This window comes from Schistocerca serialis, chromosome 4, assembly GCF_023864345.2.
Source record: "Schistocerca serialis cubense isolate TAMUIC-IGC-003099 chromosome 4, iqSchSeri2.2, whole genome shotgun sequence".
NCBI classification, from domain to species: Eukaryota; Metazoa; Arthropoda; class Insecta; order Orthoptera; family Acrididae; genus Schistocerca; species Schistocerca serialis.
In genome coordinates, this window is record NC_064641.1 from 266,087,973 (window position 1) to 266,114,861 (window position 26,889).

A 26,889-nucleotide genomic window follows, 5' to 3' on the forward strand; every position below is an offset into this window, starting at 1 on the left:
TCAGTTAATTGGTATTTTATGTTAGGTGGCACTGAGTGCTGCATTCGCTTGCTGGGATAATTATCTTCAGCGCGGCTGCCGCTGGGTTAATCTGACCTGGTAAGGATCCCGAACATTCTAGCAGTGCTATATTGTTCTACATGCAGCCTCTTTTGCAGATGAACCACACTTTCCTAAATCTCGTTCAGTAAACCATGCCGACCATTCACCTTCACTACTACTTTTTATACAAACTCATTCCATTTCGTATCACTTTACAGCGTTTCTCCTAAACGTTTGATAGATGAGCCTGTGTCAAGCAGCAAATTACTGATGCTCTATTTGAACTTTATGGGATCGTTTCTCCTCTTCATCTCTAATTATTTTAAATTATTCCATATTTAAAGCAAGCTGTCATTCATCCCACCAACTAGAAATTTTGTCTAGGTCACCCCGCACCCTGAGACAGATACTCAATGACAGCTCTTCCTGTACACTACATCATCATCAGCAAATAGCCACTGATTGATGCTTACCATGTCCTTCAGTTCATTAGAAACTCAACAGCCTAACGTCAAGAAACTCGCACCTATGATCTTAGTGCAGCTTCTGCAAAGGAATACCTATAGAAGACACTAAGCGGACGGGCAGTTGTAAATTGTGTTTTGCCTTAATGTGGCAGAGGACTACTAGGCCCCTCGCATGTTCTGCATCCACAGTACAGATTCCAACCAACGTTTGTAACCTGTAGTAATACAGGAGAGAATACACAGGACGTTAGCTGGACTGAACACTACTTATTGTTTCTATTTGGTTGCAATAGTTAATTAGTTATAAAACAGCACTTCCTGTCTTATTGCTCTGGCATACAAGGCATCCCGTATAGGGAATTCCTTCACAGGATAAAAGCTCTCTGGTACATGAGGCAGTAATTTACTAGCAAGGAGAGTGAACTGTGATTGATTGATATTTTCCCTGTGCGAACTTGTCCTATGAACAACTCTCTATTGCGTAACAACGATTGCTGAGTGTGAACAAGTGCTAATGACTCAGTATCAGTATATCTCAGACTGTTTTATGATTAACATTCATGTACACAGTGGCTGGATTACGTGAGTGGCATCTTTAAGAATATTTCATTGTGTAAGGGAACCATGCAACGCAGAAGGAAACAAGGGAAAGCAGGGAGCGGCGAACGACACACGTTGTCAGGCGATACAGGCTGTGCATGTAGTCATGGTATCAGCACCAGACATTGCATTGGCATGGCATATCAACTACAGTGAGATCTTTGTGATGGTGGCACACAGATAACGCCATATTTGAGTGTTATGCTTTGCATAGTGTACTTTAACGTATGCAGTGGCTCACAGCACGAACTGAGTAAACAGAGCTTTTAGTGTATGCTGTAGTAATTACTGTATTTAAAAAACTTCGAAATAATTTTGAACTTCTTTTAAATTGTAAAAATGGCAAGTGAAGGGGAAAGAAGATACCTTATTAGAACTAGGGAAGGAGTGCAAGTTAAAAATGGTAGTGACGTTCCTGCAGATCAGTTACAAATCACAAATAACGAAGTTAGAATTAATATGTATGAAAATCTAGATTATGTTGTAAATGATTGTACTGAAAATGAAGAGTCTGTCATACCTGATCACGTAAGATGTGGAAGATTTGAATGAAGATGCCGGAGACACAATATCTGATGATGACATTGCAAATTAGCTGAGAGGTTAAGCCATTCAAAGGTTTTCGGTAATGGCAGCTGCGTTTGTGTACTGAAGTGAATCAATGGTAACAGATGGAAATTTATGCTGGAATGGGACTCAAACCTTTGTTTCCCGTTAAAGCGGGTGGTCACCTTAAGTGCCTTAGCCATTCGATCACACTTCCCATGCGCCCCAACTGCCAGCTTGTTACCCACTGACAGCGTGGCCTCGCCTACCCATGAAACCCTCACTGGCTATTCCGGGTTACCACAAGAGATCGGGTTTGATGTACATCCACACTGAAAGAATGGATCTTTCCTCTTCACACCTAATTGATAATTATATATGTTGTGGTGTTTTTCTGGACATGTCGGAAAGAACGGATATCACATACTTAGATAAGTTCAAGCCATTGTACTGGGTCGGCTAACACTTTGTTAAATGAGAATAATGGTGAGGAAAATAATATTGTAGTGGAACAGAGTCTAAGTTTCATATTAGAAGTAGTGTTGTACGCACTAATGCAAGCTATGACCTTAATGAACCAAAAATTGGAAACAGGGCTAAAAGAGCGAGAATAATTTAATAAAAAGTTACAGGATCATCTTAAATACTAAGAACATAGTTTAACAAAAGTAGAAACAGGTTTAGAGGCGATAGCAGTAATACAAAGGGCCACTAAGGAAAACGAATTTGTCACTACAGTAAAAGTTGTATTAATTATACACAGCAGTGCTCACATATTTATTCGGTGTCTGTGGGACAATTGGTAATTGAACTAGCATTGATAACGTGTAGTAAGTTAGTAAAGATGTCAGAAGTGTAATTGAAACTGGTATTGATGCATTAGACTGAGGAGTCAAAATTTTGACACCCCAAGTGTGGTATTTGGATCTTGTGATACAAATGATCAATGGCAGTACACTAGTACCAATAAAGTGCCCGAGGGATAATGTCGAATTTGCATTGCTGATCGACTGATAGATAATCAGTTGATAAAGACTATATAAATGTAATTGCAATTAGCATTCAAACTTTGGACACGAAAGTCAATGTTCTTATTGAACTCGATTCTATAGATCATCCACTTCAGTATACAAGGTTCGATTCAGTGTCTAAAGAAATACGTAAACTTAATAGTAATATTTCCAGTGTGGAATCCTTTTGTAAAGACCACACGGATGTAATTCATTTTAGTCTGAGAGAAGTCAAGGAGAAAGTGAGGGAATCTACCAAATTTGTGAACGATACTGTGGACTAACAATGAAATTTAAAGCCAAAGTACTCTCGTGGTGTGATCGGGAAAAAGGAGAAAGTAAGAATTAATGTAAGTGGTACAGCATTTTGAGTTACTACATATAACGTTTACGCTGCGTCTGCAGAAAGAAACGTACAATTCTGACTATGTGTCAGAAACCATCATTCAGATGCATTGGACAAAAGAAACAATTTCAGTGGGTTGTGTGTATCCTTACAGCAGCACAATTGAGAACAGTGGATACCGAAAGTACACACAATTTTGTTGATTTTCATCTGGGAGCAGTAGTAAGCAGAAGTAAATACAACGTCGTTGAGTTGCAGCAGATGATTGTTACTCACATCTCAGAGAGCATACACTCTTTGCTATATCAGGTAACTGGCAATTACCAGATGCCCAACTTAACTGACAATATTTCATTTTTGCTTCGCAATGCCAGTTCCTCCTCTTCTTAAATTCAGAACCACATCTATCATCTTCAATATTCTTCTTTATCAGATGCATTAAAGTAGATAACAAAATGTGGCAAAATTATAAGAAAAGTGGGCAAGGTAAATTGAAGTGATAGAAGTGTAAGATTCTATTTCTCGACATTATATACCACCACACGACTTGCATACATGAACGCTATATGAATACGGCGTAATATTATGGACATGTGATATTACACTAATATGTTAAGCTATTCTGCAATGAGCAAACTGAATGGATAAAAAGTTTTGAAATAGGCTATACCTAGACTAGTTGCTACTGAAAATCAACCAGTGAAAGCATTTCTTAGTTAAGATAACACACATTTATTTTTGTATTAGCAGTAACCAAACTAGTCAGTTGACTGAACTAAATCTGAAACATCTTGTAGATTTCTTTCTTTTTTTTTTTTTTTAAGGTGGGTAGACAAAGGCATTAATAGAACACAACTTGTGAATAAACACACTTTATGGTTGGGCGAACATTTTTCTTTAAATAAAACAAACTAGTTAAGATTTCTATCCACAATCATGAAGGCTTTTAAGAAACATGACACAAAAAGCAGGCAGTATTATATAAATTCACCGCAGCAGAAGGAACACATTTTGCTGAACAAAGTAAGTGGGCATGAAAGTGTAACGAAGCGATTGTTTCTGGATTGTGATAATTATAAAGTGAAGGTTATATTAGGTATAAAAACTGGTATACTGTTATAGTAAGAGTTTATTAGACGCCTTGTGTTTCGCCTGTGTGAATTGTGTTGATATTCGTAGGCAAGAGATGTCCTGCCAATGAGGTTATTGTGGTATTTAGAAGATTTAATAGGCGACAAGCAAGTCCGTGAAAGAGTTGAGTTATGACTGTGGAGATACTCTCAGGTGACGCGTAAGTCAGCCAACTAATTAATGGAGATAGTGCGTATTAAGTTATAAGGTGATTTATTTTCCGACAAATATTAGTGAAGTATTAGGTATGAGGTGATGTATTTTTCGACAAATTTTAGGTAAGTATTAGGGAGCAGATGTATAGGAGGAGCTTTCAGTAAGTAATGCAACACTTGCTTTTCTGAAAGAAGGTTTTTTTTCATTCAGGATTCCACTGCACAATATCATTCCCCACTCTTTTGCCTACAAAACCGTATTTTTGAACGTAATCCTCATTCAATGGAATGGTATTACGCTATCTTACTTGGGAGACCGGCAAGCTCGCATGATACCACTCCACTGGCCGACGTTGAAGCCAAACCTCATCCTCCTGCCCCCCTCCCGCCACCATCACCCATGTACCGCATCCCGGAGTGCATGCTTTTAGGCCAAACAGGCGGAAATCAAAAGGTGAGAGATCCGGCTGTAGGGTGACTGAGGAACAAGAGTCAGGTGAAGTATTTTGAGCTGTCCTCGGGTACAGAGTCTTGTGTAACACCTTGCGTTGTCATGGAGGAGGAGTGGCTCATTTACATTTCTGTGTGACGAGTACGCTGACGTAGTTTCTTCAGTTTCCTGAGGGGGCACAATATATTTCAGATTCATTTGTTGCACCAACGACTCACCATGTTTTTGTTCACTGCCAGGTCTGCCTCGTATGTAGCGCTCTACCTATCGGAGCTTCATGAAACTAAAGCCGCTCAGGCGAGAACATTCCACGACGTCCCGCAACAAACTGTTCATTTCTTCAGCCGAAATACTAAGTTAGCAATACGAAGACCACGAATGAGACGCGAAATAGTGTGCAAAAACTTCAAAAATGTTGCCACAACATGTTTATCCTAGAAACTGTTATGCACTTTGCGAAATACATGTTTACATCATACGAAGAATTGAATAGGCGACAAAATATTTTTTATCTTCATGAGGCTTATATTCTACATACGAAGTTATTTTGATGCAGCTGAAACACTATAGCACTGAGATGACAAGTTTTGAAATAATGTTCGAAGTGTGTACATAAGCAAACACATGATACACAAACATTGTTCCACATTTGTGAAAGAAAGTAAGACAACAAATACATTATAATTTGGGAAAGATAATAATAGATAACAGGAAACACTACAGCAAAAAAGAAGGCGCGTCGAGCAGTGGAGTGAAGAAAATGACATATTTTGACTGAATTTCTTGTTTTTCATTAATTCAAGGATACAATCAGAAATTATTTGAGCTAAAGACTTATGTTACGTACACTGCATACGTGTTGACGAGGGCAGTATTGTATTACGTGTGACATTTACCTGAGCATGCGTAAGGGTTGCGGTAGTAATCTAAGACAGCGTGACAACTATCTGTGAACGCAATAGCGGACTACCCGCATTACTGGGTGTTTTATGTTTTTTGCAATAGCGACGGCATCTTCAAGCACAAAAACTGCACGTGCCACATCGTCAAAATTATGCTAAAGTGGTTTGAGGAACATGATAATGAATTGCTGTTTATGTCTTGGGCACCAAATTAGCCTGATATGAACCTGACTAAACCTATCTTGGATACTATTGGGTGACAATTCCGTCCCCACAAGCCATAGGCCCGTAATTTCCTGGAAGTACGTGACATGTGCATGGACATATGACAGCCTAGCAGGAACAGTGATAAAACTTAAAAAGTGCAGTACCTGAGAAACTCGACTCGAAGGATTATTTTTATAAGAATGTTTATACTGAAATGAGTTTCCTTAAACTGCAAGTACATATTGTTGGTAGTAAAAGTGACAATGTTTTTCATGCACATAGGGCAACTTTACAAGCATTTTTCAGTGATATAAAGTAAAGACGCCATTCTTCGATGTGTGTCACTTCTCGTGTCAGTGTGTGATATGGTGCCACATACCTCCGGAACCTCCTAAGGACATATCGAATACAAACCATGCCGAAGCATTGTTGTGTTGAGTTCTGACATTGGCCCATCAAGCTATTAAGCAGGTGATCATGATACTTCAGCTTGTCAATCATATTTCCTAATGTAGATATTGCTGTCTTATACATTCCTCTCTTACACGACACTGAAGTTTAAATGCGGAGTATCAGCAAAGTTATCAAAATACAGTTGAACCATTCAGGTCGTAGTATGATCTGCACAACGTTGAGGGGCGACGCATAACTCTCTCACTTTAACAACACAGTCAGATTAACATTCATGTTTTAGGTCATGATCTCGATGTGCCACGACACAACATTTGCTATGTGCGTTAATTACTTTTTCTGCAAGAGGGATTTGTGGGCACAATGTTCTCGTAACTACATGTGTGATCTGTAGAGAGGTTGTACATGCAGGGCCATGTCAGAGGCAACCGAGAACATGGAGAGAGCCAAATTGGATGCCATAATTGCTGAGCGCAGCGATCTGGCCATGCAAGTGATTCTGGGAAACAGTGTTCAGAATTTCATATCTGCAGAGGGACTTCCGGCTGAAGCTCTTTTCTTTCACATAGTGAAGTGCACTGGTTTGCAAAACATTTTACCTGGGCCAGACACCAGGCCATTGTGGAAGTCTGCTGGCCTAAAAATGGGTGGAGAAAGCCATTTAACAGAGATTGCTGTAACTGAGCTTTTGTGCATACAGTGGAAGGTTATAGAACTCAATGCATTCTCTTGTTAGAAGCTGGGTTGATGTGGCCAGAGCAGCTGGTGTACGTGTCTAGTGGAAGTAGCACTGTAACGTCCCTGACGCTATGAAGTCGTCAGGTTCATTTAGTGAGCGGTGAAACATATTTGACAGGAACGACTGTCTGGAAAGCGTAACAGCTTTCTTTCAGAAATTAGAAACGGTCGGCCCAGAAAGCTGAGATCGCTCCTTAAATTAAGTGAGGACTAGGGTCCCTTGTAGGGAGATATTTTTTTGCCAAAACGTGGCCTTGCTTACTGTGAGAACGGCGCTTCTCTATTCTGAAGTCTGCTTTTTTTTCGGAAGAGAAATTTGGAGGCGCTGATTGGCTCCTCTCACTATATGCAAAGGAGAGGCTTGCTCCCTTGCTTGGGAACCCTAGTGCTGTATCTGAATTGCCTAGCAGACCAACAGAAGAATCAAGAGGGTAGATTCAATGAGTAGAGCATAGTTTGATTGGTTGGTGCAATGCGAGGGTAATTTTTATATTTATTTATTTTTGCTAATTCGGTTGGTGAAAGGTGGTTGTGCTTATTGGATTTCGTTTTCGAACCTTTCGCTAGTGCGTGAGACTTGTTGTCTGTATCTTGTGGTCTTGTCTGTATCTTGTGGTGGACTTAGAGCCTACGGCAATTTCCAGCAATATGACAGTGGAACTGCATATCATTTTGGACATATTGTGTGTCACGAAGGTGAACTTATTCACCCTCAGTCGGCCGTCTGGTTTTCGAAATTCTAGAGCGAACAACCGTGCCTGTAATCAAATTGGTTTTTCCAGACAAGCGAACTGGTGTACCTCACATCGAAATCTGCCGGGATTTTAGGGCTCTGATTGGGAAGTTTCCGCCGGCCGTTGGTGGCCGATCGGTTATAGGCGCTTCAGTCTGGAACCGCGAAACCGCTTCGGTCGCAGGTTCGAATCCTGCCTCGGGCATGGATGTGTGTGATGTCCTTAGGTTGTTTAGGTTGAAGTAGTTCTAAGTTGTAGGGGACTGATGAGCTTAGATGTTAAGTCCCATAGTGCTCAGAGCCATTTGAACCATTTGTTTGGGATGTTTCCCGCTTTCTGATAATCAGAAATCCAGATCGCGTATTTTGCGCATTTTTGTGGACACATCAGAACATTACGTCTGCCACAGCACACCACTCGTCATCCACAGTGCGCTGTTTTCTGTTTCCGCCTAAATCAAGGTCAAATTTTAAAGCACTGCTGCACCAGCGTAGTGCTGTTAAATGATATTTACAGTTCCCTGTTTCGCAGGTGAACCATAGTTTGTGGTATAGTTGACCTTAGCTGATTCCATTTCATTAGAGTTGCACCTCACAATGCATTCATGTAAACGAAGTCAGATAGCGTTGTAAATGAAGTTAATTGAAGGAAGAATTTGTATAGCTTCCGTCCTTATGTACGCTTTGTCAGTCAAACACCGCTCCTCAACTGAATTGTGCTTGTCATTTATGTACAAGTACAGAGCTGTACAAGTACACATTTATGTACAGAGCTGGTTCTCTGGGAAGTTGTAGTTAGTAAAGGTTTTGTAGAACTTGTCATTATTTCGTAAACTTAAGTACGTCACTTTTCACATTCATACTCCCCCTATTCACTGTTTTCATTTCATTCTGATGGCACGTGGGTAAATCAGCAATTTAAGGTTTAAAATCTTAAGTTAGTTTAGTTTATTACTAACTTGACTTCTGAAAGTCATTAGATGCACAGGGAAAAAAGTGCCATGAGTAAATTCAGTAATTCATATAGAAACCTCATGTGAGTAGCACACAATTTGAAGGTTATTTACACGATAATATTTTTCTTTATTAATGATAATAACATTTAACTTCACTCAGACATATATTTATGAGTGAAGCATGCAACAACTTGCAACTTCACCTCTGTGGCTACTAACATAGCATTACATCAGTGCCGATAAAGTGCCTACTGTACCATACTGCTTTGTTTTCATGATTTCATGGTAGCTCTATAACTGCATTACAGTGACGAATGGAGGAAGAGCATCGGAGAACACATACATTTCTATTTAGGTAAATATGACCCAATAAGTAATGCATATGTTAACGTATCATGTTTTGGGGAAGTATTAAGCTCTTTTTCAAATAATTCCTCAGTTATTGTGTCCACAAATAAATCCTCAGTTATTGTGTCCGCCTTAGTAGCTGCGGACCTAGCTTCATACTCTGGTACTGCCAGGGACGTCCTCGGTGGGAGAGCTGGAATAGGATGCACTCAGCTTCGTGATGCCAACTGAGGAGCTACGTGTGTGAGAAGTAGCGGCTCCGAGGTCGGCAAATCGACAATGGTTGGGAAAGTGGAGGGAATACCCCCATGCCCCTCCATAACGCACTGGATGCTACAGTAGTCTGCCGGTCTCGATTGGCTCCTCTGTGGGCAGAACAGCAGAGCTGTATCACTCTTGTGGATCTAGTGCTCTTAGTTTTTTCCCTAGATATTATTGTTTCTTGATATACTTGTGCTTCTCTAAAATAGGAGAAACTATTTTATAAAACGACAGCGATCATTCTTAGCACATATACATAGAATTATCTAATCGCAAATAATTTTTAATGCTTATTATGATTCACAATATGGATTAATAAAGTAAATTTATGTCATCTATACGATTCTGTGCACAGCTTGTACAGTAACGTTTGGATCTATTCTCTTTAAAAACATGAATCTATGCAAATGCAGAGTTTTCTTTCAGGGGGAGAGGGGAGAAGGGGGAGAGGGGAATGGGGGAGAGCGAGAGAGCGTGGAGTGAAAGAGGGGGATGAGGGAGAGAGGGAATGACGACAGGAGGGAGTGATAGGTAGAAAGTGTCAGCGAGGGGGACAGAGAGGGATGGAGAGAAAGAGGAAGGGAGGAGGTGGATAAAATATCCATTAACACAATCTGCCGAAATACGTTACCGAAACAGCTGCAGCACAAAACATCACAGCCAAATAAGACACTGAGAAGCTGTCCAGGGAGGCGAGGCTCAGTGGAAGCTGGAAACGTCTTCACATGTAGAATGTAGTAGCTTTTCCTCCAAAACTCACATTATGCAATAGTTCATTCCAGAACACATGATATTGTCCAATTATTAAAGTTTACTTATCACTAACCGGCCACTGTTTTTCTCTTTCAAAAGAATGTACGACTTTTGTTGAAAGTCAGGGTTTAACATTTCATCGATAAGACAGTCGATAGTCGACATGTAAACTTGGAATAGGTTATGATGGAAAATGTTTAAGAGAACCTCTTCTTATATCTTTAATTTCATCAACGTAAACCTAAATCTGAAAGACAGGACTTGGATGTGAAGTCCACTCCTCCCGAGTAAGTGACTTATAAACAAAAGTAATTAACGTTCAACCATCAGTAATCACTCGCTTTAATTCCGTTACAGCCGGCCGGAGTGACCGAGCGGTTCTAGGCACTACAGTCTGGAGCCGCGCGACCGCTATGGTCGCAGGTTCGAATCCTGCCTCGGGCATGGATGTGTGTGATGTCCTTAGGATAGTTAAGTTTAAGTAGTTCTAAGTTATAGGGGACTGATGACCACAGCAGTTATGTCCCATAGTGCTCAGAGCCATTTGATCCATTTTTGAACTGTTCCGTTACCAATCATGAGATGGGTGTGGAAGAGATGATGTACTACAGACTTAACCCTATAATTGTTTTTGCTCTTAGTGTTAGAAGTATTGTAAGTTCTTGCCTAAATAGTAATTTTTGTACATCATAGATATCTTCAAAGTCATTCCAAATTTCATCCTAGACCCATTCTTTTGGTTGCCATTACTTATTTGTATTTATAGTGCATGAAGACATTTTATTGAACGGTTTGAGTAACAAGCCACAGCACCAAGGACGCGTCCGGTAGAGACTTACCCCAAAGATAACATTCAGCGCAGTTTGCTTGAATCCTAAGCTGCTGCCTATTTTGAGGCTGTAGATCTTGCGCTTCTTGCGGTTCAGAGAAGCCCAGTAGTTTACAGAGGCCACGGGTATCTCTTGGGAGAACGTCGGCTGCAACATGTGTGCACACACAAAGCGATTAGTCCTAAATGTATTGACAGTCCTCTGCTGTTCTAATTTCATAATGTAGTACACGTTCAAGTCAAAGCATATTAAAAGACATTGTAACTTAATGCAGTACTCAGTTCTGTTATTTTGTTGTAATATTTTAACTGTAATATACCTTCCACCCGTTTAAAAGTTCCAAAAGCTTTTCATATTTAAAACACCCTAGAATGTACTAATATGACTGCAGATGTAGTTGATACACTGATTTCTGTCGCGGAATTCTGGTTCAATGTAATGGTCGAAAATAATAACAGCCTTAACCACAATGATGAAAGGTAGTACTTGCATCATGTTGTTGCATGTAGTATTTGTTGCATTTTCAAATGGTTTCGAAACATAGTCTATAACTTAACATCTAAGTACATGGAAATTTTTGTGTTGTTACTTTTCTATTATCATGGTGGAAAAGATACACATTAATGTCCAAAAATTTTAAACAAGGAAAGAGAAAAATGGGTAATGACCAGATCAACAGTCACTGTAGAATAGCATCAAGATTTCGCCACAAGCCTGAGTTGTGTTTTACGAGAAAAAAAAAGCAGTGGTTTTTGGTTCAGACGGACATAATAGTATAAAACAAAGTATCAGACCCATACCACCTTCCTTGGTTTTTAGTAAAACATACAATGTAATGTCATAACGAAGCAATAAGGACTTTTTCGTCACAAAGCGTAACTTTCAGCCGCCCTGAGATATTTCAAATGTATAGCGCAGTCTCATCAGCACTGAATGAACCAAGGCCCTCCTGTCGATTTCGAGACAACAGGAAATTTTCGTCTTAGTCCAAGATAAAGTTGCCAAAGTGCAGTTTAGTAGCAACAGGGAAGACACCTGACCTTAACATAATGGAACCAAATGACTAGTCTTACATAACTGTCAGAAAAGTTTACATCTGCCTCAGAAGTAGCAGTGTACCAACGGCTCAGAGCAAATGTTATGAAGGCCAGATGTCTGACAGTGAGTTTTTCAAAGCGTCTCATCAGTTCACGACACTGCAAACACTGACCAGTTTATTGTGGGATCAGTAACGTTAATATTGACCATAAATGAGAGGGAGAATGTGGTCGCTGTGGATTCATATCCAGCTCCACTTCGAGGATTCTCTGTATGGAAACAAGTAAACAATACAGTCACTGGAACATGGTTAAGCGAAAAGACTTTGGAGGTGTTATGTTTCTGATGTGCAAAATAATCATGTTTCGTAGGCTTATGTAGTTTCGTAATTTCTCTGGTGGCCGGAGGTCACTTTTAACAACCGGAGGTACAGAGACGAAGTATTGCAGCTGTATTTAATGCCTCTTTCCAGTGAAATGCATTGGAGAACGAATTTCTGATAGGTGAATTGACACCTTGGATTGGTCAATCATCTCGGTATTAGATTCGCATGGAGCTTGTCTAGAATATATTTGGCACACGTATAGCAGTTCGCCAGTCGTCACCAATGACTCTTCTCTTACACATTCCAGCTGTTCTTCAAGAGTCAGATCGATTGCACTAGATTTTCTAAATATCCCGTAAAGAGTGAGCCATGTAGCTTCTAAGCCTGTGAATAACTAACTGTAACCATCTGCCAGTTAGCTGTTCGATCGTGAAGGTGTTCCGGTTTTGATACCCATTCATTTTTTCTAAGTTCTCTAATTTTCTATATCGTATTCAATTCAATTCAATTCAATTTATTAGCGTCCTTGTAGTACATCATCAAAATGACGTAGGACTTGTTAATAAACATTACAATTTAAAATACATGTACATGAAAATTTATAATTGAATTTACTTGTCACTTAGATATTACAATTTTAATAGAACTATAAGAACATTACCACAAAAATATGCAAGTAGGACAACAAAATACAAAAAAAGCTAGTGATTCTCACATCAAAGATTATTTCCATTCTTACATTAACACTGTTTCACAATTTCATAGAAACAGCAAGTATTTAAATGTGAGCAGTTACACATATTTATTATGTCAGGGAAATATTAACTGCGCTTTTATTGTCAATGATTCATAAACTCTTCAATACTGTAAAAACTATTGATCAATAACATGTTTTTTACTTCTCTTTTAAATATGTGCAGTTTTGGTATTATTTTTAGATCTTTGGGGAGAACGCTGTAAAGGATTTTGGGTTGGTATAGTACACTTTTGTGATACATAGCTCTTTTATGAATTTCTCTGTGGAAATCATTCCTATTCCTCGTTTCGTAGTTGTGAAATTCTCTGTTTAATGTAGAAAATTCCTAGTGTTCTTTTAAGAAACATATGCTTTCATATATGTATAAGAGTGGTAGTGTCATGATTTTTAATTATTTGAAAGCATGCCTACAAGAGTCTCTATATCCTATACCTTTTATTGCTCTGACTGCCTTCTTTTGCAGACTAAATGAATGTTTTGTTAGGCTGTTGTTCCCCCAAAACTGAACACTGTATCTTAATAAACTGTGCATGAATGAGAAATAAATGCATAACACTGTTTTAATATTACATGAGCTTTTAAGCATTCTAATTACGTAACATGTTTGACTATTGATCGTATGCCAATATTTCGTAACTAAGCTATCCTCCTGGGAAATTTTCGAAATTCTGCTCAGGAAATATATTCTCCTTTCTAGACAATGCTTCTGATTTGAACACTAATGCAGTATATAAGATTTAGAGGTGGTGGCATTTTCACATATATCACCACAAATCTGCGAAAATCTTTATGCTGTAACGAGTTCCAACAAAATGCCATCATCTGACAGACTTGAGAATACATATTTTTAAAATTGCAGGCATGTTGTTTACACCATAGACGTTCACATACTATCGAAACTAGTTCCAGCACAAAGACTGTAGCTGATTTTTGGCGATTAGATGTAAAAACTCTTGTAAAAGATATGGAACACAATATAAATGTATGAATTTGTTTTAAAATGAGCCCATGTGCAAACCTATACATGCAAAATAAATTTTGGTTTTCATTAGGTTATGACTGGTCAAAGCATTTATCTTCTACATAATAGTTCTGAATAATTGCAAAGTTGTGAATCCATGAACTGTAAAATATTATTCTGCTTCCAGTTTCAAGCTCAAAGAGCTCTTTGCTGTATCCCTTTATAATGCATTAAACAGAAAATTTCGAAATTAAATATTTTTCATACTCATTGTTAATATCTTAAATTTGCTGAAGGCAGCTATTTACATTTGGCTCCAGTATCTGCAGTGCTTGCAGCCGATATTAAAAATGTAGGAAATGGCAATGAAACTGTTAAGTGGTGTAGAAGAAATAATATATCTTCCTTGCACTTCGAGATACAAGATGGAGTTCTACAGAGGAGGCAATAGCTACAATACCTATTTGTAACGAATGTGTTAAACCGAATTTATACTTTCGGATCTTGCCAATTATAATTTTAATTTTTCAGTTTCTCATGTTTTATATGTTTGCTTACTAGCAAGCAGTTTTTGCTTGATGATCTCTGCCCATTTGTCGATATCGATGGAGTAGTCACTCCTGCTTTAGCTGCAATGTTATACCTTAACGACACTATACAGTGTTAATGGTGGCTCGACTATGAAAAATTAAACGCAGTCAGTGCTGACAGCGTGGCTTTATTTTTCTTAAAAAAAAGAAAAGAAAAGAAAAAACGAAAAGTAGGAACAAAGAAGCTGTCCCGTTCGATTCCGTTTTTGTCTGTGGCATGGTGTGGCTGGTAAGGGTGAAGTGTGTGTCGTCTGATATACAGTGAGGCAGAAAGGGCTGTTGGTGATTACGACCTGGGTTTGTATGTGAAAACTTATGAGAACTGCGATCTGCGTTTCTCTATGCATGAGTGGTGGCAAATGAGGTAATATTTACTGCAAACGTGCTACTGATGTAATGTGCTCACGTCTGTACTGAGCCACTGCAAGTAATTTGGTGGCATAAGCAGATTCGTTTAGTGTGGGCCAGAATTCCTTTTCTCTACTCGGCGCATTTGATTTGTAACCGATTAGTGTAAATCCGTTCATTCATCTATTGATTCTTCGCATTTTCGTTGCATTCCTGAATATTTTGTGAGCGAAATCTTAGTCTTGCTGGGGTATAGCCAACATGTGTTCGTGTAACATCAATTACGTTCTTTCGTGTAAGACGATTACCTTTGGCTCCAACAATAATCAAGTGATACAAGCGATTTCTATTTTTATTCCAAGACTGCCCATCATAAATCGAGGGTAAATATACGACGGTTATTTTCAAGGAGCCATGTTGCCATGGTCTTAAATTATTCAGTAATGTTGATCATTCTGCGATCATTTGCCTTCAGCATAGCTATTTATTCAATAGGAAATTCATTTCATGTTGTGCATTCATTCAGTGAGCGTGAGATTGTTTGCAGTATTCTAGTAAGATTTTAACAGGTTCTAGATGGTACGTTTTCGTCGAAATCTTCAGAACAACACATATGTCATGTTCCATGCAGAATTCTTCAAATATTCAATAATTTTGCGGTTTTTGTAGGAAAGTGTTTCGAATCACAAGTAAGAGCTCAATGTACTTGTTTTGCCTGTAAGGTAAGACATATTGAAGTATTCCTAGGTGAAATAGTAGTTTTTTGTTAGAAAACTTTAACATTAATGAATTAAGCATTATCAATGTCGAGTTTAACCGTTTCTTGTAGTAAGTCTTCTCTGTGTTAAGTTATTCATGAAATGAAGTCACATGGCACTGTAATAATATAGGTAGTTTCATATGTCAAAATTCATAGAGGCAAAATGGCGTTTTAATCAGGGCATTTTTCTTTATGTTTTTCAGTGTTCTCTCAGAGTAATTTAAACCACAGGTGTATTACAATTTTTTCGAATTCCAATTATCGCTTCGGAGGCAGGATGGTGAGGCACGCTTACATCCACTTAGAGCACAGGGCTATATTCCAAGAAGTTCTGAATATATACTGTATGAAAATCTCTTCAATGCTTCATCTGATGTGCCAGTCCTTTCCTTTGCTCAGGTATCTGTGTTTCTCCACTAGACAGTGCCATAAGTTACCCAAAAATCGTAACACAACATACATATTTAAATCCACCTGATGATGGTGGTTTAAACCTTCGAAATGCGTTGTGGACATAAGTAAAAAGTGACTGGTGACAATAAACTTATTGTTTCATTCGATATCAATAACAATCACGGTAAAGTCGACCTAAAGTGTTAGCATTTAGAGTTAATCCACCCAGTCAAGCAAAAACACCTCAGGAAAAGTTGCAGAGATGATACAGCACGTTCACTTCAATAGAAATTGTCACAAAACCAGCGTCATTCCAATCTATGTCATGACTGACGTCAGAACAACACAAACACTGCAAATAAAACATTAAAAAACGTGTGAAAACAATGAGTGAAAAAAGAAACAGAACTTCACAGTAAAAAACAAGCGATGAGAAAACAGCACTACAGTACAGTGTTACATTTTGGAAAGTTAATTCATAGAGTAGAATATGATTCCATAACTGAAAAGGTCAGAAAGTATATCGAGTTTATTGTACAGAAAACGAGAGCCACGCACAAGAAAAAACTGGCTAACCTTATGAAAAAACAGTTACCTCCCAAATTGAACCGAAACAGATGAAAGAAACGCACGTTCTACACACCTTCTCTCAGCAGCACTGACATACTCCTACTGGTAACAGTATTTTTTGGAACTCGCCTTTACAATAAAGAATAATAGACACCTGACCGAAATTTATCAGAACCTTCCAAAACACATATTACTACCCTCAGCTTCTCCTGTCACTGCACAATCAATAAAACGGCAGCAGTCCACTACATGATCAACAGAGCAATCCAACTACCACTCTCTTAAATTGAAATAATAAAACAAACAGATGTTGCAAATAGCTGTAACAGCTCCACAGAAGACATCCTAAAACACTCGATAGTGGCAAAGAAATCTCATTAGAAAAAACAAAAGGAAAATAATGTCTCCCATACAGTCCCATTTCTAGGTAATGTTTGACATCAGATCGCCACTGTCTTCCAACAAAAGCCCATAACTATATCACTTACCACTGACAACAAGATTGGGGAGAATCAACTTCACAACAGCAACACAGGTAATCCACTTCATCATATAGATGTGTTCAAAATCAAATGTTTGGATTGTGAGTGTTTCTACATAGGCCAGACAGGTAGGTCGTTTGAGATTAGGCATCCTTAAAACACTCCAAACATACAAACACCAAAGAAAACAAGTTGAATAATCCATCTTAAGTGACAACTTTTACAATAGTACCACCATTGTTTTCAACAATAGCCTACATTATTAAATTTAAAAAGTGCTCTCTCTCTCTCTCTCTCTCTCTGCCTCCATGCTTTGACTCCTATTTCTGAATCCCAGACAAAATTGTTATCTGTATGTAATTTTATCACACTTGGCGCATAACTACATATTGTATTTAAGGTATGCAACATGTCACCTGACAAAATAGACCAGTTTGAAATTCAAGCTAAATAAACTTGACAGAAAAGGATTTGAATAACCCATGAAATATTTATTCCAACGTATGTATTCAGCAAACCAAATATCTCCACAAGCCCTTAAAACGTATTGCAAAATAATGATATTATGATATTGCCTATATTCTTTGTACTTAGAGATAATGTTTCTACACTCCTGGAAATTGAAATAAGAACACCGTGAATTCATTGTCCCAGGAAGGGGAAACTTTATTGACACATTCCTGGGGTCAGATACATCACATGATCACACTGACAGAACCACAGGCACATAGACACAGGCAACAGAGCATGCACAATGTCGGCACTAGTACAGTGTATATCCACCTTTCGCAGCAATGCAGGCTGCTATTCTCCCATGGAGACGATCGTAGAGATGCTGGATGTAGTCCTGTGGAACGGCTTGCCATGCCATTTCCACCTGGCGCCTCAGTTGGACCAGCGTTCGTGCTGGACGTGCAGACCGCGTGAGACGACGCTTCATCCAGTCCCAAACATGCTCAATGGGGGACAGATCCGGAGATCTTGCTGGACAGGGTAGTTGACTTACACCTTCTAGAGCACGTTGGGTGGCACGGGATACATGCGGACGTGCATTGTCCTGTTGGAACAGCAAGTTCCCTTGCCGGTCTAGGAATGGTAGAACGATGGGTTCGATGACGGTTTGGATGTACCGTGCACTATTCAGTGTCCCCTCGACGATCACCAGTGGTGTACGGCCAGTGTAGGAGATCGCTCCCCACACCATGATGCCGGGTGTTGGCCCTGTATGCCTCGGTTGTATGCAGTCCTGATTGTGGCGCTCACCTGCACGGTGCCAAACACGCATACGACCATCGTTGGCACCAAGGCAGAAGCGACTCTCATCGCTGAAGACGACACGTCTCCATTCGTCCCTCCATTCACGCCTGTCGCGACACCACTGGAGGTGGGCTGCACGATGTTGGGGCGTGAGCGGAAGACGGCCTAACGGTGTGCGGGACCGTAGTCCAGCTTCATGGAGACGGTTGCGAATGGTCCTCGCCGATACCCCAGGAGCAACAGTGTCCCTAATTTTCTGGGAAGTGGCGTTGCGGTCCCCTACGGCACTGCATAGGATCCTACGGTCTTGGCGTGCATCCGTGCGTCGCTGCGGTCCGGTCCGGTCCCAGGTCGAAGGGCACCGTGCACCTTCCGCCGACCACTGGCGACAACATCGATGTACTGTGGAAACCTCACGGCCCACGTGTTGAGCAATTCGGCGATACGTCCACCCGACCTCCCGCATGCCCACTATACGCCCTCGCTCAAAGTCCGTCAACTGCACATACGGTTCACGTCCACGCTGTCGCGGCATGCTACCAGTGTTAAAGATTGCGATGGAGCTCCGTATGCCACGGCAAACTGGCTGACACTGACGGCGGCGGTGCACAAATGCTGCGCAGCTAGCGCCATTCGACGGCCAACACCGCGGTTCCTGGTGTGCCCGCTGTGCCGTGCGTGTGATCATTGCTTGTACAGCCCTCTCGCAGTGTCCGGAGTAAGTATGGTGGGTCTGACACACCGGTGTCAATGTGTTCTTTTTTCCATTTCCAGGAGTGTATTTTTCTAGATGTTCTTTGCATGTGGTAGTTTCCAGATACTATCTTTGTTTACAAAATATGACAGTTTACAAAACATGGCGGTTTACATATGATGGTTTACATCAGAGAAAGAAGCCTGTGAGCACTGGAGGTGTACTATTTTACTTGTTTATCTTCACGCTTAGACATACGTTTAGATTTTACTCGAAAAACCTCCTCAGAACCACATTCTGAAGTAGTGTTTTTGTTTCTCCACTAGACAGTGGCACAAGTTACCCCAAAGTAATAACGCAATACACCCATATGTTATACTGAAACATGCTAAATCTAACTGATGATGGAGGTTAAACCATCGAATTTAGTTGTGGGTACAAACAAACAGTGACTGCTAACAATTTTCATTCGGTATCAGTAGCAATCCCGGTAAAGCCTAACCTAAAATGTTCACAGTTGGAATTATTTAGCTCTTTAAGTGTTCCTAGTTCATACTTGGAACATTTCATACTTGTTATATTTTCTCTGACAGGGATGTGAGAACTGATTAGATTTTACTGCTATGAAGTTGTTTTAGGGAAATCATAACAGCAAATAAAGAAGTGAAATAAGCATCACCTTCAATGGTTGTATTGGGATTTTGTGAGGCAATCCCTCACTAAAGACACAGAAACGATATAATTACGAGTAAACGCCACGTTGCAACTAGATTGAGGGGATGAAATTATTTACCTGAAATTTACATAGTCATAACGTATGTAATAGCCAGATACCTGTTGAATGTCAGTGGAAGATATTTCTTGCTGCAAGCAAACTGGTACCAGCACAACACTGTAGATGAGAAACAGGAAACGCATGGCTTCTGAAACGGAAAAAATACTCGACATAAGATAAATAATAGCTTTGATGATTTGCTCAAAGAAAACTGATAGACATAATTGATATTCATAAATGCTAACATTACATACTAGCAGACAAACCCGGCGTTACATAGATGTTAATTTTGCCAATTTACAATCAGAAATAAAAAAGTGAACAATGTAGTGTAATATGGCAAAAATTCGTTTACACGTATTTGTGAACGCACATTTGAAATTATTACCTATTCTCGGTGTGAACTGACCGCAAACAGCTCAAGTACGCTGGGCGCAGCTGCTTTGCGTGTGTACAACGCGACTTTGTAAACGTCTCTATGACAATGCCTCTTTCGTAGCTCTATAGATGGCTATTGTTTTCACCTACAGCCATTTGGACATCGCAGTTGAAATCTGTCAAAAGCGCTGCCGGATGTCAGGGATTTCCTTAAGCTGACTTGACTGTAGGAATGTCTCAGTTGTTAAGACTGTACGTTATAGAACATCGCTCATGATGCGGCAGTTTTTCATTCATCTGTGTTTAAGGGGAGCCGGAGGTGCCTATGCTGCCCATGTTAAAATCACTAAGTTTGAGGAACATTTATGAATAAACTACCAAGTAGAAAAATTTGAATTTTTTTTACATATAGAGTGATTTAGTATTGCAATTATGACAGATGGATTTTGGAGTATCTTTTCTATTTTCCTTCCAATTATTTTTTTTATTAATGACCCAATTTTTTTACAAATAATTGCTTTATAATTAAACTGAAATGAAACTACTGAACATATTGCCAAATGGCTGTGTTTCAATGTAAGTTTGACCACTAGGAGTGTTGTATAAAAATTTCATCTCTCTAGCTGGAGTGGATTTTGAGAAAATGTTCCTTATATTCGAAAAATTCTAATTTACGGGAAATGGCTATCAAAGTTTCTCAATACATTCCTGCACTATAGGATGGATTATCAGGGTCTTCTTCTTCATCCTCCAAAAGCTTCGTCTTCTGTCTTCTTTTCTGGCCTGTTGTTCCATCATACTTCATATGCCTTTCTCTTCTTTCTGCTCCTCTTATCCTTTCTCTGTCAATATTTCTTAGTGCTCGTACAGTGTTCACCCCAGCTGTAAATCCTAATGCCTTCAGAGCTTCACACTTCACACTGTTCCCTTGGTTGTAGGTTGCTATTGCCTCATAAATGCTAAAGTGCAGTGTTTTTATGCTTACAAAAACCCTTTTAGGAATCACTTTCCAAATCAAATTGTTTACACTCTCATTATGATTCTGTGTCTTTCCCTGTAGACATTTGTGTAACAATTCTGGCTGTGCTAAGTCATGAAAAATTGGTTTTATTGCATTTATCACAGCTGCTGACAAACCATGTTTGTGATCATAGTCCTTTTTTGCATTATATTTGCACCAGGAATCTTTTGGGCACATGCTGTGTTGAGGGTATTCATTGGAAGAGGCAGTATGAAGGAACAATGCTCACACTGCTTTTCGCATGTCACTAACATTACTAGTATTTTGCCTTATAGCATACCCATAGTATCTCTGTAGACGTTCAATCACCTCATCAGTAAGCCTGTCTCTCCCTCCTATTGTCTTTCCATCACTGAGCTTACTTGAACCCAAAGTTTGTTTGAGCCTTCGAAGCCGTGCACCCATACGCTTTTGCACATGCCCAATACATTCCAACTTTTCAACTACAAATTCATTTCCATATGGTTTCAGTTCCCCTATAGTCTTGAAACCATTGGAGTCACCATCCCCAAGGTAGTATTTCTACCTAACGTTGTATCTGGGAACTGAGCATTCAAAAATTTGTTTCACTCCATCCACTTCCATTGCTCCACTTGATCCACTAAAATTTGCCTCACAGGTTCCACTGTGCTCTCCTTTGATTTTATTTTTGCACCTACAATGTTTTGATAATATTGCAACATCTATCACTTTTGCACTATCACCAAAAGTAGCAGTTACAACCCCATTCAGGGATTTATGACCCCTCTTTTGCCAGGAACCATCTAATGCCACTACGAAATCCCTAGAACCACCGTTCATTTCTACAGATTCCTCCACTGCTTCCTTCATGGTTTTCAAAGCCACATCTTCAACAGAGGATCCTACCAGTTCACAGTAGTACCCAAATTTGCTTGGAGGCGATGGCAAGTTCATAATACCACAAAACAGTTTACCAGCAGCAGACCCTTTTCCAATGGATCGAAGACCGTACACAAGTCGAACATTCACATCAAACACTCTAGATCGTCCATTTTCACCAAAGAGACTGGCATGTCAATTGTAGAAAGTCACTTGATACTAGCAACGTGCACAGATTATCTTCATTTCACAAGCTAAACCAAATTGCTTTGTTATCTCTAGTCCCACTCCTACACTTGAACACATTTTGCACAGAACACTTTCTTTCAGCACAGAAGATAATAATCCAATATTCAGTACTTCGTTAATATCATCACTGTCACTAACATATTCACGAAATCTGTCACTTCCAACAGTCAGCTTCTTGCTAGAAGATGTCACAGGGCCATGGCCAGGCATTTGTTGCTTAGCACAAGAACGCACTGTTTCAGTAATTGTGGTATCGCAACTTGGTATTAGTGTCAATTTTCTTTTCCCTACATTCTTCCTCTTCTTATATACACGGTTACTAAAACGTGGCATCGTAACCAGAACAACGCTTTACACAAGAAATATAATACTACCAACAACAGGCGCAACACTGAACTAATTCGAAACGGTAAACAGCAAAGAGACGATGTTCCGCGCCCTTAGCGCTTCATTTGTCACAGAAAACAATGTAGCCAACCGTTGCACACTCGCTGTATGCGTAACATAAGGTGCTGTATGCGAAACAGGCAGAGAAAATCCCAAGCAGTTCGCCAGGAAGTCATGAGAGGGTGTTAGATGCATTCAGCGGCCGCCCATTTCCTCTGCAGGCGTGGGGGAAAATGGCAATAACTCCACTTCTAGGGCGAGTAGAACAATAATTCAAAGTTTACATTAAAGAGGAATGTTGCAATTAATTTTCGGTAGCAAAAAAAAAAAAAAAATCGTAATTTTTTGGATTTGACCACCTCCAGCTCCCCTTAAGACGTCATACCTTCTGAACTATGTGCGGTACCATGATATAATTATGTAGGTACATTCGGTGGGACATGTAGATACCCACTGGTGATTGTAGAGTTAGTAGCGCAAAAGTAATAAATTTAAACGTCATGCATAATTCGGTAGTTTTCACGGATCTCATTGATTAAGACGTCTTATCTCTTGAGGTATGACAGGTAGGTGGTTCTTAGCCCACATCGATTGTTACTCGACATTAAGGGATATGTATACCAAGTTTCGTCGGAATGGGTCTTGTGGTTTAGTAGGAGATATGAAACATATACACATGCGCACATAGCCATACATACAAACTTTTTTATAGTATGTGTATATTTGTAAATGTCGACTAGATTTCCCTAAACAGTGTGACTCATCAGCTCGTCATCAGTGTCGGATATTATCCTGCATTCTGTCGGGTCCAGCAAGCGCAAACATACATCTACGTGTTACTGCAGTCTTAAGCGTATACCAGCATCCTGTAATGTGCGACCGCCAAGTAGCAACGTTGCAATACTTAGTGCTCGACATGACCAAACTTCCAGTTCACTGCTGCATCAAAAATGATGTGTTCCTCGTTCGCCTGCATAAACATCCATGTTACATAGAATATGAATATCATCTCAAGATATCCAATATCAAGACGTAGTCTCGTTTACTGCGGAAGGGTTAGCTTGCCATATGAAGTAGCTTTTCCCCGCAGCTTTGTGGTTGCATCTGATTGGCGTCGTGATCACCGACAGCCTCAGATTCAATTTTTGCAAGCTTTCATGCTGGAATACGAGTTTAACAACGTCCTTACAGAAGGCAAATTGATTGGCCACAGATGCTGGCAGCACCAAACCCTTTACCAGCCTCTCTGCTGAGTTTCGTCTAGATGTCAGTGACACAGGTTGCCGAGGTGGATGATACACGTACTATTCTTAATTATGGTCCTTTTTTTAAGTACGAAGGAAGTTTTGAATGGTATCCACTAAGCTCTAAGTTCTGTCAGTCCAGTTGAGGTCTTGTCCGACCAGTTGAGAAACTGGTGACACTTTATCGTAGTGCATCATACAAATAATCTGTTTCGTAGTCTTTGATGATGCACATGGTCAGATGCCCTACCATGGTCGGCGCTTTTATTGTAACACTATTTTTTTATGGTTCATCCACACTTTTTTATAAATTTTAGCTTTAAAATTTCCGTATATTGGCACTAAATTTTCTGTATATGTAAAGTAAAGTGTACTATATTGGAGGTTGAAGTACTTTGCATTGTAATGTATGTAAAGTATTACGTGAATTGTTTATTATGTTAAATTATTTTCTGATGACATTCTGTATTTAAAAATATTTGTGTGTATACACTATTCATGTTGATGTAAATTTGACAGTTGTAAGAAATAGTCACGCTTAGGAACAATGTAAGAAATGGGTGTTACGTAAAAGCCAGTGTGCTCTGGGGGGTGGGAAAGGTGGCAAGGGCGAATTGGTGCGGTACCTAGAACAAGCGCGGGAAGTGAGACACACAGTCTGTAGGCAGGAATGATTGAAGCAACACCCTTATGGAGCAGGAGAAGCTTTGCCCGAAAATTTGCACAAAAATGCCTCGGATGAAGACTGCAAACCGCTTACGGTATAGCTGCGAGTTGTTGTGTTACTGTAGGTAAAACTGAACGACGCCAAGAAGAGAAATTGAGGCCATTCAGCAAGATACTTGCAGAGTAGTATAGTAGGTAGTATAGCCTCTACAACTGTCCGCCACACCCAAGCCTATAGCCAACATATAAGATTTTTTTTGGTATTCTACTTTTTTACAGCTTGAACTATTAATTTAAACTGTGTTTCATATTTCAGTAATCATTCTTGAACTTTAAAGAACCTGATTCACCATATTATTTCATCCTAACCATACATCTATATAGTGGTCCTTCCTGGTGTTTGATTGATCCGAGTATCCTTTTTCACAGACTTATGAAGTGCCAACTTAATATGAAGAGGCACCATTTACATTGTTTTTGTGTAAATAATGAGAGTAATAGCTTTTGAAAGTAAATTCCAGTAAGAGAGAGATTTTCTTGAAGTGAATGTTCAGTATAAAAAGTGTATGCTTTAGTATCTAAGTATTTTAGTATTTAAGTTGGTTTGTTATAGTAGGTGATTTGCTAAAGGGCCCTTTTTTAGCTTCCTTGAAGTTATCTACTGGTCTTCTCTCTTAAAAGCGTTAAGGGTTTAATAGTCAAAAAGAAATTCTAGTGTCTGCACCAATATAGTTTAGGTGGAGTGATATTTATCTGAAGAAGCAACTTAAACAGTGACAAGAAAGTAGATAAAATTCATACTTCTGCTTTTCAAATACTTCACTGTTTCGTTGCCTGGCTAGGCTGTCGACCGTTAGAACACATTTTAAGCCAGTAAATGATCTTGGAACTGAGTTGTCCCAGCTTCAGTATAATACTGTCCATACTGCGTTTCTTTCTAATCGTTGGGTAACGTCTTAGGAAATGAACTGAATAGTATGATTAACTTTGTGTCAGTATTCAGCTTTTACAATGTTTCGCGTTTTCCAGCTCGCGACTGCTTATGCTAACACATTCTGTGCCATCAGTCGATGTCTGAAATGAACTCAGTCTTTTCTTAGTCGGGATGCAACGTTCTTTGGATAGCAGCGTCTCGTTCAATAGACGGTCACTGCGACCTCTCACTGTAAGACATGGTCTGCGTTCGAATGGTACAAACGCCATGTCGTTAGCGGTGGAATTGTACCAGCTGGAATTGCCTGTAGTTGTTTGTAATATGTGAAGTATCTGTCTGTTCATGATCTTTGTGTACTGTAAGCATATCTCGTTTTCCTGGCAGCAGTTTAAGCTGTCGTCTTACGTTCCTACCTAACTATACAATCGGAAATAGCAACAAATTCGGAAAGAGACAGCCAAATATCTATTTCATTCTTCGTTTTATAATCAGACGTTACAAAATCCAAGAAACTCTAAAATCACCTAGATGACAAAAATTAATATAGAGGCACGCAAACTTCCTTCCTTCAACTCTGTAGTCCACAACCTTATCTACTATGCTATGCTGAAGAGAAAAGATTTTCGCCTTTTTTGTCGGTTATCACAGTATTTCCTGAAGACCTATATCGTTGATGGGTCATTAACTGACATTTAGTAATAAGGATGATTTGTTTGTAATAAATCTTCAGTGAGCTGTTGCCTTGAAATAGCGTACGGCAGGTTACAAGACAGGTCAATACGGCAAAATCAATATGGCGTCCGAGCATTCGGGTAACACACTATTGTGATGTCACTTTTCGAGTGAATAATACTCTCTGGCCCTAAACGGAGTTGCTGTAATTCTGGCGTTAACTATAATGGACAAACGACTCTGGCCGCAAGAAAGAGTCCACTGTATCTAGAGCGAGAGGATGGCTGGCGGTTGCTGCTTGGGTCTGAACGTACAGCTTTGTGCTGAAACTTTCGTTGTGGACAAAACTGATGTGAAAACTTGCCACGCCATTTTATTCATGCATTTTCTTCCTTAAGAGCTACGAATTATGAGGTAATGCAAAGCACAGCGCAGTTTAGCGTATTAAGTCGGTACAACGAATTCAGGGCTATACTGTGCCGTTACGAGTGATAGATGTATTATGTGGTATCAAATGTCAATTTACATGGGTCAGAAATCGATTTATCTACAGTACATCAGAATCAGGGACGAACTAAATAATTTCCTCATTCACTGAGCGATTAATATTTTCTTAGAGATTTTGGATAATTTGTGGGTAAATTTTTTGCTACGCTGTGGT

The 26,889-nt window shown here is 39.6% G+C and overlaps 1 protein-coding gene across 2 annotated transcripts in view; it reads right to left on the reverse strand.

The window, feature by feature from the left end:
- Window positions 1-26,889, reverse strand: part of LOC126474080 (uncharacterized) — a 98,941-nt gene that overhangs the window by 12,130 nt on the left and 59,922 nt on the right. For both annotated transcript variants that reach the window (XM_050101489.1, XM_050101490.1), the window contains 2 exons: window positions 19,897-19,985; window positions 10,897-11,034 (listed from right to left, as the gene is read on the reverse strand). In XM_050101489.1, coding sequence (XP_049957446.1) covers window positions 10,897-11,034; window positions 19,897-19,980 — 222 coding nt within the window. In that variant the 5' untranslated portion in view covers window positions 19,981-19,985. The remainder of the gene's footprint in view (window positions 1-10,896; window positions 11,035-19,896; window positions 19,986-26,889) is intronic.